This window comes from Tribolium madens, unplaced genomic scaffold, assembly GCF_015345945.1.
Source record: "Tribolium madens isolate multiple individuals breed KSU strain unplaced genomic scaffold, Tmad_KSU_1.1 Scaffold_91;HRSCAF=231;Tcas5.2_LG7, whole genome shotgun sequence".
In the NCBI taxonomy this organism is placed as follows: domain Eukaryota; kingdom Metazoa; phylum Arthropoda; class Insecta; order Coleoptera; family Tenebrionidae; genus Tribolium; species Tribolium madens.
Window position 1 is genome coordinate 18,807,146 of NW_025401063.1, and position 13,228 is coordinate 18,820,373.

The window sequence follows — 13,228 nt, forward strand, 5'->3', positions numbered from 1 at the left end:
CCATCCTTGAATAATTTAAATAAATGATTGCGTAGGTGTAACAAGATCATAAAAATTATATTAGAAATAATTTTATTCTCAAAATTAAATGAAAGTACCTACACAATATTATGCTTCTTCAGGTGAACCAGAGACAGACATTCCTAACGCAGAATTATCTAACGAATCAGTTCTCGTAGAAATGCGATGATATAAATCATCATCTTCGTCAAGTAAAGCTTGCATCTTTTTCTTATATCTGAAACATAAAAATGAGCCACAAATAAACAAACAATTGAGGAAAATGTACATTTCACTGTCCGGATTATTTTCAGGATTCCTACATTTCTCTAACTTTTTATCTAAAAGTTTCTGTTGATTTTTATCAGGTGTGGCATCGACCATTTTAACAATAGATCTGATAGCTCTCACAGCTTCAATTAGTTCAGCCAATTTGCCACTTCCTTCAACTCCAAATAACGTATCAGTTACGTAAGAATCCAAATTTTCTTGCAATTTTGAGGCTGCATGAAGAACCGCAGCTAACGCTACTTGACTAGGAGAATATAATAATACAACGTCTGTTAAAAATGCTCTTTCTAGGAAATGTTCTGTTCCAGGCCTTAACCTTTCTGGATCGTTTAGTGTACATCTAGTCTAAAAACATGATTTGAGTAAAAATAACATTCCAGAATAGTACTACCAACTTTAATATCAATAAGTAGGCCCTCCACTGGCCTAAAAGGATTATGAATCGACAACTGAAAATTCAGTTGCTCCATCAACAACAACTCATTGTTCAAAATAATATCAGTAGCCTTCTCTCTGTCCCCTTTAAGATTTGCAACAAACTGTTGAATAGAAACATTGAACTCTTCAACTTTGCAAGCTAAATATATACAAGTCACCCTTAATAAATTAAATACTCAATCATAAAACAATAAACAAGTCTTCATCTTACATTATTTCTTTAGGATGATGATTCATTACCGAATTGTGAATGTAGAAACGCTTAAAATAATGAAATGCAGTCCCAATCACACATCTAGTCATAGGAGGTTGAAATCTTTTACAAAAATCGCGTAATCGAATTTCGTAACGTTTCACCATTATCTTTTCCTCTTCAGCAGTAAGAAAAAACTCGTAACGAGTGGCTTCCTAAAAAATAAAGATCAGGAAACGAAAAACAGTCACAAAAAACTTACGTTGATGTGGCCGCCGTAAGTCAGTATGTGTTTAAGGTTTGCTTTTTCCCGCAACTTATTCAAGTCGTCTTCACTGTTAAACATCCAATTTTTAGACTGTGTACTTGTGGAAAACATATTTTCTACTTTAAAAATCGATGTTTGTTTGGTTAGTTTTAAAATTCACATTTGACAGTTATCAAACACTGTGTCGCCCTCTGACGTGGGTTTTAACATTTTTCTAAAACTACGTATTAAGGGAATCTGTAACCCAACATTTTTATTTATTTTATTGAATAATATCATAGAGAATGTGTAAGACATAATTTTATTTGTGTTTTGTGTCAAATGATTGAAATAGTTGCAGTAGTATTATTAGTATTTGAGCAAGTGCTCTAATTCTTAGTTTTTCAGTTGCCTACTAGATGGAAAGTTATGTGTCAAGTCAGTATTAAAGTGGGATTTTCAACAAGAATAATTCTATAATCGTTTTCACATTAATGTGCATTGAAAGGGATCATTTTACGGTGGCAACCATGCAAAAATTCAAACAATTCCAACCTCAATCTTCCCTAAAAATTATTTTCTCAAATAAATGTGTTTGTTCTGAATAATAATGACATTTTTGTGTGAATCGGCCTCTAATTTAAAGATGCATTTACCTACTTGATGCACATTAATATGAAAAAGAGTATACACCTACACAACGCAATGAGCAAAAAGTAACCTTCATTAAAGTTCAAGTACGTTAGCTTAAGTTAAACGTATTTATTAATGAAATGACTCTTTGAATAGGAAACTTGAATGGGCTTTTGTTAGAGAGAAGTGCCTTCGACTTATTTCTTTGTTACAACAAAATTTCTTATCTTTACTACGTAGTAAAAAAATAGATTTGTTTACCTAAGTTATAATAACTGTCATTTATGTTTACAACTTGTTTATGGTAATGGTTAATTGACTAGAGTGAAGAGATATCTAACAGCGTCGTTAAAAGTATATTTGTGTTTAAAAATAAAATTTCTGTAGATGTGATAAGTTTGAAGTCAATTCATTGTGTCATAAACCTCTGTAATATTATTCTTTAGGGGAGTGCAAGTAGTTCAGGGTCTCAAAAGGGTGTCATTATCTTAGCACATGCTATCTTTACCCTCCTGCACCATATGCAAGAAAATCCAGTCGTCGAAATCAAAAAATTGTTCACGCAAGGCAGAAGCAAAAAAATCCGCAATTCCACTGTTCTTAATGATACGATTCGAACAGTTGTGTGTGTTTTTTTCCCCACACAGCGTCGGCAAGTGAACAGCAGTTGCTGTTTACGATGCAAAAGTAAATGTAAGACCGGTTGGGGCCCCTACGGCCCCGATAACATGGCCGTCTCTACCACATCGCCGGAGGTATGGGCGGTACCACGGGTACCACTCACATGATGTTTGAAAATCAAGCATAGAGACGTCAGAGATTATCTTGGCACGAAAAAAATTACCGACGCACAATAGAAAAATATGTCGCCTTTTATCGCATACATAAATCATGCTGTTGTAATGGGAATACGAGATTGGATCTTTTGCTTATGGAAAGGTGTTATGGTGGTTTAGTAAAAATCGCCGCTTGCAAATAGCTATAAACACTGCTACCATCTAATTATGGAACGGTAATTAGTGACTAGGAGCTGTGGCCGCGTTACTTTGAAGTGTGCAATTAGAGTGACAAGGACAGGGAGTGGTGGTCCATTGATTGGTGCTGGAACACTGACCAATGTTTATAAATTCATTTGTATAAAAAATTTGAGATTTTTAGTTTCGTGAATAATAAGAAGTTAAGAACTTGTGGAATAGATTTTGTTCAGGAATGTTCATTAAAGTTTTGCAGGAAGTGAAGTTAACGTTGTTTTTATAGCGACTTTTCTTATGTTTCTTCTATTAATATGTATGAAGTGGTTTTGTAAAATAAGAGGACACAAAATTGATTAATCACTGTGAATTGTGGTATGAAATGTGAAAATAAAATTAAAATACCTATGTGGGTATTAATAAAAATATAAGTTTTAACTAGCTTAGAAGACAAACATTTTTTTATACTTTGGTAACAACAATAGTTGATGGTACCACATTAGGTATAGTAATTTTTCTGAAATGAATCTGATTCAATAATTTTCTTATAAAGAAAATACGATTTTTTTAAATATTACATTTTGAATCTTAAGGTGCATTTTTTATGATACATACGAATACTTAAAGAAAAATTAAAAAACACATACTTACAAAACCTAATAGCTAATCGTTTTAGGCATTTAAAAATTGCTAAAAACAAACAAGAAAAGATTGTGTCTTGTCATAATTTTAAACGCATAAATGATCTTAAATGTTAGAAAAATATGTTTTCGAGGTATAATACATAAAATTTTTCTCGTTGCTTCATTTTTGCCTGAATTAATAACAGTATAATATGTTATTAGGAGTAAAAGTAATATAATAGTTTATGTGGCGAAGCTGAATGTTATTTTTAATTTTTCTTCAAATAATACAGGGTGAGCCAGAACTAAGCCAAATTAGATCCACCGTCTGAATTGTGAAGAAAATTAAAACTACCTACCTAACCTGCGTTGGACCTCCAACCATCTATAATCTATCATACTCTCAAATACGGTATGTTCTAAACTGATGCTCATACGTGTTGGATGTTAACATAATCCCAATTACATATTAGAACAAAATAAATTACAGTAGGCGGTGATTAAAGCCCTTCAGATGGCAATCCTGATTTTTAACATCAACGACGCCTACTCTAATTTATTTTTCTTTATGATCGCACGGTACACATAGGTACATGTTTTGAAGTTTCTTTATTTTTTCTGTATTTTTTATGTTATTTTTTTTGTTTATTAAAGATTTTTCTTAACACACTGTTAATACGATTACTGAAAAATCATGTCCCAAATTTTAAATATGGACCTTATTTTTTGTCCACGGTGGGTTTTGTTTGGGGCTAGGAGGTTCCAAAATCAGCCCTTTGTAATATGTTAAAAACATGTAGTAAAATTAACAAAACCAGGGATTTTTGTAGTACACATTGTTAAACAAAACTTCAAATTACAATTTCAATAATAAATCCAAATCTAAATCCCATATTTTAAAAAATATATAAAAAATCGTAAAAATTAAGTGGGCTTTATTCGGCTAAGTTACCTTATACAGGGTTATTAATAAATATGAAGCAATATTTGATTGAATATTTGTGACGTTTCCGAATAAATAAATATTTCAAAATGTGAACAATTAATTTCACTTCGGTTTGTAATAAACTATGGTTATTATTTTTCTATGCCGGAAGTAAGTGGCGTTTAAACCTTTAAACGTCAAATCAAAAAAATTACTCTCTTTTACCAAACTTGTTTATTTATTATAAGTATAAGTAATTTATAAAATAAAATCAATTTTAATAAAAGACATAGCAAAAATATTGAAGAAAAATTACAAAATTCTTGAATACCAAATTAATTTAGTTTGCTTTTTTGAATGTAAAGTATTTAAAATTTTATTATTGAAATGAAACGTTATTCGTTTTTGAATATATATTACTATTGCGGCACATTTTTTAATAGGTAATTAATAAACAGCAATAACAAGTTTTTATTCAATTTGCAAGATTTGAAGAAACAACAATATGTTTTATTCGGAGTAAAAGCGATTTTTGTAGCTTGGTTTGTAATTGCCGAGTAATTGCTGGCCTATTTTTTCCTACAATCCAGAATTTTGAAAAAAGAATGTTATTAAGTAAACTTCCTATCAATGTAATGTATTAGATAAAAAATGTAACATTTTCATTTATACAGGGTAAATATAAAGTATAGAACTAAGCGGTTTTTTTTAATCATTTTCCTTCAGAAAATGATAATTAATATAAATTAAAGTTATACAAAAATGTGATCGTATTTTGAAAACGAAATTTTTTTAAGCAAAAACGTTTGGTTACAAACTCAAAACTGACTGAAGATACCTGTGATAAAAAAATTAAATTCTGTAAATTTAATGTATATCTTTACTCTCCTGGAATAAAAGCTGTCCGATCAAGTTGGTGAAGTTTGTTATTGATCTTTCAATGTTTAAATATTTAAGAATTTGTTTACAAAAGTCATTACTGACTTACTGTTTCGCCTAAAGTGTATCAAAAGTGGGCCAGTTTTTAAACGAAACAAACACCTCATATTTTTATATTTTATTCTGATGTAACTGAAGTGATGTTTTAAAAAAAAATTCAACTTTAATTGCTTAGTTTTTTAACTTGATTTTGTTGACAAAAATACTTTTTAATTACAAACATGTAATATTTAAGTGATGCAGTAGCAGTAGGTAGGTTAGTAATATTTATGACTTTTGTATACAAATTTTTAAGTATTTTAAGAAAGAACTTTATCAATTTACTGAGACACTGTTTAATGTATGGATTATAAGGAACTATTAAATGTTTTTTTAGAGTTGACATTGCAGTTTGTTATAAAGAATAAATAAAAAAATAAAAAAAAATTAATGTGAAATCTTGGTATGAAAAAGTTGATATTTTTAAACTTTAAAAGTATAGAAACAAGACGTAGCAAAATGGAAAAAGTCTAGTTCAGTAGTTAACAACAGTCTGGTAGGTCCGCTCCGGTATGAAATTTTTATCTGTGGCAATCTTTGTCCGGTTTATTTTATATATGGAACAATGAGACTAATAAATCTATTAGAATTTATTAGGGGCAGTCCTTTCGCGATACAATCAAAATATACCCACACCATAGGCACTCAATAATTCATCTGTCAATGAATTCATGAATAATACAATACGACCACGATATATTCTGCGTGTTTTTATTTCCTATCTTAATCATTGTAATTTCAAATATATAATTATAAGTCTTCTGAATATTTCTTATATTATACATGCTACTGTGTAGAGATATGCATTAACAATCAGCCAGCTCGTTCTTCCGAATTAATAACACAGCAGAGACTCCTCGCAACATTCCCATTATTCACGTGAATATTCAGACTGCCTCAAGTAATGGGCCTGTTTTATAGTTTATATGTTGAAGTAGGAGGAATGGGGTCCGACGTGGAAAATACAAACGCTTGCCGTAGGGGCTACTTACCATTTTACTAGTGCAGCAGCGACTCGGAATTAAATTAGGAAAAATAACTTATTATACTGGAATTTATTTGCATTTAATTTCGTATTTATTATTATGGGAATAAATTAAATTTCACTCCTTTCTTAGTATTTTACCCATAATTAGGGTAATTACCGACTCTTTTGCATCTTTAATTGTGCTTCAACTCTTTTTCCATCAAATCAACATTTTCAATACCCACTCTCGGTCAATACATGGACTCGAAAAGCGCATTTCCTTCAGGCAACGCTTATACGCTTTCTAAAAATTTTCATAATTACATTGACTGTGCCACTGTCAACTGCTATAAAGATCTGTTACGTTGATATCTGTAACAGCCTAAAGACCTCTAGAGCAAAACTAATGGCGCATTAAGCTTTATTTAAGATTGAACTGAGATTTTATGGGAAAAAATTATAATTTTATACGTGTGAGAAAAACATCTTATTGCTGCCACCTTTCCCTGCATACATTAATAGAACTGTTATTAAAATTAAAATTTTTAAATTTGTGATAAAATACATTTTTATAAGTTAAATATTTATTTATTACGACTCTTATCGTTTAAACCAAAATTTCTGACAAAACGGTTTTCTTCAACTGTATAGTTTTATGAGAAATTAAATTACCTAATAGAATAAAACTTTTAGTAGTAAAATTGTAGATATCAATTTAGTGTAATATACCATATTTTGATTAGTTTTGTAGCCCAGTCAAATTAGACAAATTTGTGGAAAAAATCCTAGAGAGTTGGAATTTTTTTAACGCTTTCTTTACACGTGGGTATTAATATATCAAAAGTCCCCGAAGGTGGGGCGCGAGCTCGAGGAGGGGGAGGGGGTTAAAGATGTCTTTTTTGTTTTTTTTGCTTATACAGGCTGCGCCAGAACTCGCGCCCCAGAGAAAATTTTCAAGTATGGTAAGATACCAAGAACAAAAAAAAAAATGTTTAAAAAGTTCTATCTGTCAAAAAATTTTGACATTTGGCATTTTTTTATATCTATTTAATGACCGTGATGATCTTGTATATTTTTTCACAATTATTTAGTAAAGGGACAAAAATTTTCCTAATAAAAGCCACAAATAACATTGAACAGAGTTACAATTTAGGATACAGCTCCCTTGTTTCCTCTTTTAATAGCCTATAGCAAAAATCTTGGAAAATTATTTTTCCAACAGAAATAAATAGAGTCAAAATGCAAACTTTAAACCCTCATAACTTCGAAATTTTTATAGATAATTTTTTTTTAACATTTTTCCATGTTCCATGTTTTTCTCTGGGGCGCGACTTCTGGTGCACTCTGTATCTAGGAAACGATTACTCCTATTGGTTTTTACCTTCTTATCAAAATTAATGCTTACCTACAAAATTTTCTACAAAAACGGTTCTTTGCATTTTTGTTGTAGGACTAACTATAAGCGAGTTTTTTTAAATGATGTTATTTGTCAGCCCTATGGTTGCTCCTACAACAAAAATGCAAAGGACCATTTTTGTAAGACATTTTCTAAGCTTTGATTGTCTATCCAAGTGTGAAGAAAATGTTAAAAAAAATCCAACTCTAGGATTTTTTTCCACCGATCGTCCTATTTTTGTCTTATTTGACTGGGTTATTTGAGGGATGTGGTTAAAAGTTGATTCATCTAATGGTATTCTAATTTAAAATAGTCACTAAAATTCTTATCAGCTTGTCAAAGAAAATAGATAATGTTATTAGTACCCTACAAGAGAGAAAAATGAGTAATTTGTGGTAAAAATAAGAGCAAATAACCGTTTCGTTTACATACGAGTGCACCTATTCAATTACAGGGACCTGTAAAATTCGTAACGTACAAACCATCATTACCATCTAGGTATGTTCACAAGCATTTATCCGATTGATCGTCTTTTAATTCGTTGAATCGTTGACAAAACAAAAGAACCGGTCATTTCAGCAATACTGCCAATTGCAGGTTCGCATCAAACTATAACAGTGTTTAATCCAGTTTTCCTTTTATAAAATATCAGTTCGAGGAAAATAGGTGATATTCTCTCGTACCCCTTCTACGTACAATATACGATTATTATAATGGCGTAATTGACTCAAATTATCCCGACCGCATGAAAAAAGTTAATTCCGTCGTGGCTGTGTGCCAACAACGCGATTTCTTACGAGTTTTCTGTTTAGTGAATTTCAAAGCCAGGACCGGAGCGAGGAGGTAATTAGGGTGGATATTTGGGGATAGGACATTGAGGTTGTGCTTCCCATGCACACGAATAGCGTGCCGCAGATTTATCAATAATGGAGTAAGCGGTAGAATGGTTTCACTTTGTTTAATTATTCACAGTTCTCTGAAAGGTATGTTTGAGTTCATGTTTTCGATTAATTTTTAAAGGGAAGGAAGGCACCGATAACTGCAGATGGGGTTGAGGTGCCTTTCTTTGTCGCCTCTGAGATGAGAAGAGAGTGGTAATAAGAAAATTTTAATTTCTTTTGTTTCAATCAAGTACGAAATCTACAAAACTTGTGTTTCAACACGCATTGCTTTATGTTTGTAGGAATTTAGACTGAAAGAATGAAGACTGAAATGAATTTTAGCTGTTGGGATCAAGTTCCCTCATACGCTTTTCGAATTTATATTTTTATTTTATATCTACTCTACAGGGTGCGTCAGAACTCGCGCCCCAGAGAAAATTGGCATATAAGGTAAGATATCAAGAACATGAAAAAAAGGTTAAAAAAATTTTATCTATAAAAATTTCAAAGTTATGAGGGTTTAAAGTTTGCACTTTGACTCTATGTATTTCTGTTGGAAAAATAATTTTCTAAGTGTTTTTGCTATAGGCTATTAAAAGAGGAAACAAAGAAGCTGTATCCTTAATTGTAACTCTGTTCTTCAATATTATTTGTGGCTTTTATTAGCAAAATTTTTGTACCTTTACTAAATAATTGTAAAAAAACATATATAAGATCATCAGTATCATTAAATAGACATAAAAAATGTCAAATGTCAAAAAATAATTGTCAAAATTTTATCTTACTTGAAAATTTTCTCTGGGGCGCGAGTTCTGGCGCACCTGTATGTAAGTATACTTTTACAATTTTTTAAATTAAATAAGGTGTCATAAAAATAGCATCCTATGTTGCTTTAACATTCTTCAAAAAACACTTGATAATTTACAAAAAAAATATATTTCGTACGCATTTCAGGCAGAAATTAGTCCAAATTCGAAAATTAAAATACAGAGTGTTTCACACAACTTTACGACGCTTGCGTCTAATGTACATACGCAACCACATATAAAACAGTAGATACATAAAATACACATTTAATTATTTAATTTTTGGAAACCCATGACAGTAGTTGTCAGACTAATCATTTTAATGGTCATAAACTGCAGTTTTTTAGAAACAATTATCATTTGTTCTATTAAGAGACAGCATGAATATCTAGTTTGTCTATCTTAATCACTAACTAACTAAAAACGTTGTAATTTCTGAAAGGGTGAACAAACTAGAGAAGATTATTCAATTTTTCAAAATTTGTAATCGAGTTCGTATCGGAATATGTATTATTGTATGCATCTTACAGGCGCAGGCCTCGTAAAATTATGTGAAACACCTTGTATGTGATTTATATTTTTTTTAATTGTATACATTTTTAATTACACAATTTATATGAAAACATATTCAGTACATACACCAAGTGACTGTAAATGATTGTAGCAAAAGAATCTTTTGGCAACACTGCCAATTGGTAATCCTACTAAAGTCGCGGTCATTTCATTGTGGCTATTTATTGCAAAGTTGGCAGCCCCTAGCTCGCCCCTCTAGAGTATGTGTTGTGTCTATGTTGGCAACAAAAGTAACTAAATTGTGTCAACAATTGATACAGGCGCAGTAGATTTTATATGTGAAGTATTCTAACTCGACTATTACAGAATTGTCATTTTTGCTAGATTTTGCTCGTTCAAAAACGAACTACAATTTACTATGAAATCGTGAACTATTAAAGTTTATTTTGTATGTTTACTTTCTAGTGTAATTTTTGAGGTTCTGGGTAGTTGGCTTGTGTTTAAAAAAGTTTAAATTTTTGTTGTTTAAGGTAATGTTATTAAATCTTTTTATACAAGTAAACTAAATTGAATTAAACTTACCTAATAAGTCGAGAGCAACACAACGTTTATAAGATTATTTTAAATAGTCCTTCTGTACCTAATTTTTTTTTTATTTATAAAACATTATAATTTTAATTTATGTAGGTAATTAGTTAAGTATACTAATTGATTCTTAGTAAATATTTGAAACGTTCAGACGATAAAGACTGTTTTTTTAACCATTTTTATTTCATAAATCACATTTTAATTATTAATTATTCAGTTAAAACTTTGCATCTTAATACCAGTCTAAAGTACTAATAACAAAATTTTATGTAAAACAATATAACAAATATAGTGATTACACCAGTACTTTACGTAAGAAACCACCCAATTGAACCAAAATGAGAACAGGGTTGAGAACAACAAAAAAAATCACAACGAAATCACTCCTCAAAGCAAACCTAACAGTGTTACAGTTTCTCGGAATAGAGATTCTCTCAATTGAAAGCATTCCTCAAAGCCTATTGTCACATGCTGTCGCAAAGCAGGTGCCTCCACCATATGTCACAGGCTGAGATTAAAAGTCTAGCGGGTGTGTTTTATTAAAAAGTTTATTTACATAAAATGGCTATATGGTGTATAATAGTGAAGTTCACTTTGTGTTGTAGGGTTTTCATATAAATGGTACACTTAACTTAAACTCGATAAACCACGTCACAAAATTATGACACGAGACTCAGTCCATGACTTCTATTCATGAGAACTAGGACTCATATGAAGACTATACGATTAAGATTAAGACTCCTGATTTGCTAATATTCCGCGTAGGTATTTATTATGGTTCGAACTCACTCGTCAATATTGATGACGTTTTCCCCTACAAAATAACACAACAGCCGAAACCTCTTTTTGAAACATAGTTTTGTTAGTAGAATTAAAATTCTTGGAATTTTTCATTAGAATATAATTCTATTAGGTATTACACTTTACAATTCTAATTTAAAACTGCCCTATCAAAACTACATGCTACCTAACTACTATTATTTCGTGCATTACATCTTCGTGGTTAATGTCTTTAGTCTTCTGTTTCATCATTTTGTCCAACATTGCAAAAGACTTCACTCTCACTACTTTCGCATTATTTCTTTTGGCGATGGTTGCACTTTATGTAAATAAACTTTTATAGAAAACACCCTGTAATGTATGGTGGAAGCACTTTGCGACAGCATGTGACACTATTTACACTTTATAATCGGCACGACGTGCTTTTAAACTATAAAGATCTACAAGCCTACCCTTATTCTTCGTTTTTAGAGGCAGCTAAAATGTTTTTAGTCGTACATTTGCGTAAAAAATGATGGACTCTTTAACAAAACTGGAACAATTTTAAACATCGAATTGTCAAACCAAATTCGACATAAGGCCGAGTCGAAGATGCTCCTTTTATGAAATCTCTTTGCGATCTACATTTTTAACACAACGGCTGCTGATGCCATTTTATTGTGAAAAAAGAACTGGAGACCTTGATTGAAAAGGTAAAAAGCAACAGTTGCCTAAAATCCGGATTCTAAAGACGATTTTAGTGAAGAGTTAATCGCATTGTGTGAAAGAGATTTTTGTTACGTGATGCTTTTGCAGTTTATTTCTTGTCTGCTAGGGCATAATATTTCATTTAATTGTGTAAATACGTAATTAACTGACTAATCTTGCGAATGCAAATGCTTAATTTTTATGTATATCTGTTCTTATTTTTGTATTTTTTTAACTTTTTATAATTAATTTAACAATTGACTAATATTAAAAATATGAGAGACGAAAGAGCTGACCTGCGCTGATAAACTTTAAAAAAAATTTTGTTTTCGAACATGTAGTAATCAATATGTTATTCGTAGAATTTGCTTTCGAACAACTGGATTTTCGAATAATTTGTTTTTGACCAACTGACAACTGGCTTCGAACAATTATCCGTAACTCGGTCAGTTTATTAGGCTTTTATTATTTATTGCATTTTTTGCAAAATAGTTATTTTGGTGACAAGTACTTAAAATACAGTTTTTGCGGACGAATCGTTGTTGATTCCGGACGAGTCTGGAATAGCAGATGAGTCCACAAAGAAGTTTTAGGTTACAAATAACTTTTTTTTTGTTAAAGCTTCTAAAAAACAAATTCATATCTCTTATTAATTAAAAAATTTGCCATTATAGTAACCAAAATAACCTTTTTGTCCGGAAAAGACTCATTTTAGAGACTCAAATGAATCCCTAAAACAGGTATTTTCGAGAGCGTAGACAAAAAAATTGTTTTTTTGTAGTTATTCCCAGTAGTAAATTTTTAGTATGTTTTTTGAACCTGATGATGTTCCAAGATTTGTGCTACTGTTGGCATGAAAATGAGACATAAGTTGGGAGTGGGGAACTGTCAAAGTTATAAAGATGAAAGCTCACAGGCTTTTTTTATGGTCGAGAAATTTTGGATTTGGTTTTTTTAGGAGATTTAAAACGGTAAAATGATACTTTCAGGTTTATTTTATTTTGTGATTTTATATTTTAGATTGTGAGAGGTATTGTACTTTAAATAAGTTTTTGTTACATTTTTAGGTCTAAAAAGAGGTCATGTACAGCTAACTTTCAGTTTTAGTAAGGTAACTTAGCCAAATAAGGCCCACTTAATTTTTACGATTTTGTATATATTTTTTGAAATATGCAAAGGTTTGAATTTATTTTCGAAATTGTAATTTGAACTTTTGTTCAACAATGTGTACCACAAAAATGCCTGTTTTGTTAACTTTTCTTCATGTTTTTAACATAAATATAAAATATTACAAAGGGCCTTTTTTGGAAC

General features: G+C 30.8%; 1 protein-coding gene across 1 annotated transcript; it reads right to left on the bottom strand.

Moving 5' to 3' along the window:
- Nucleotides 1-55: 55 nt before the first annotated feature.
- Nucleotides 56-1,362, bottom strand: LOC123010867 (cyclin-H). Its single transcript, XM_044408035.1, has 5 exons — nucleotides 1,185-1,362; nucleotides 941-1,137; nucleotides 687-888; nucleotides 290-636; nucleotides 56-238 (listed from the first exon to the last, which is right to left on the bottom strand). Exons 1-5 carry the CDS (start codon nucleotides 1,299-1,301, stop codon nucleotides 109-111), a joined length of 993 nt encoding a protein of 330 aa, XP_044263970.1. The 5' UTR covers nucleotides 1,302-1,362; the 3' UTR covers nucleotides 56-108.
- Nucleotides 1,363-13,228: the final 11,866 nt, after the last annotated feature.

What these genes read in the sequence shown, in the direction of transcription:
- LOC123010867 (XM_044408035.1), bottom strand. Translation starts at nt 1,301, where the DNA reads ATGTTTTCCACAAGTACACAGTCTAAAAATTGGATGTTTAACAGTGAA. An exon ending in CTTACGGCGGCCACATCAAC is followed by an intron (nt 1,138 to 1,184) that starts GTAAGTTTTTTG and finishes TTTATTTTTTAG; the next exon opens with GAAGCCACTCGTTACGAGTT. An exon ending in GCCTACTTATTGATATTAAA is followed by an intron (nt 637 to 686) that starts GTTGGTAGTACT and finishes TCATGTTTTTAG; the next exon opens with ACTAGATGTACACTAAACGA.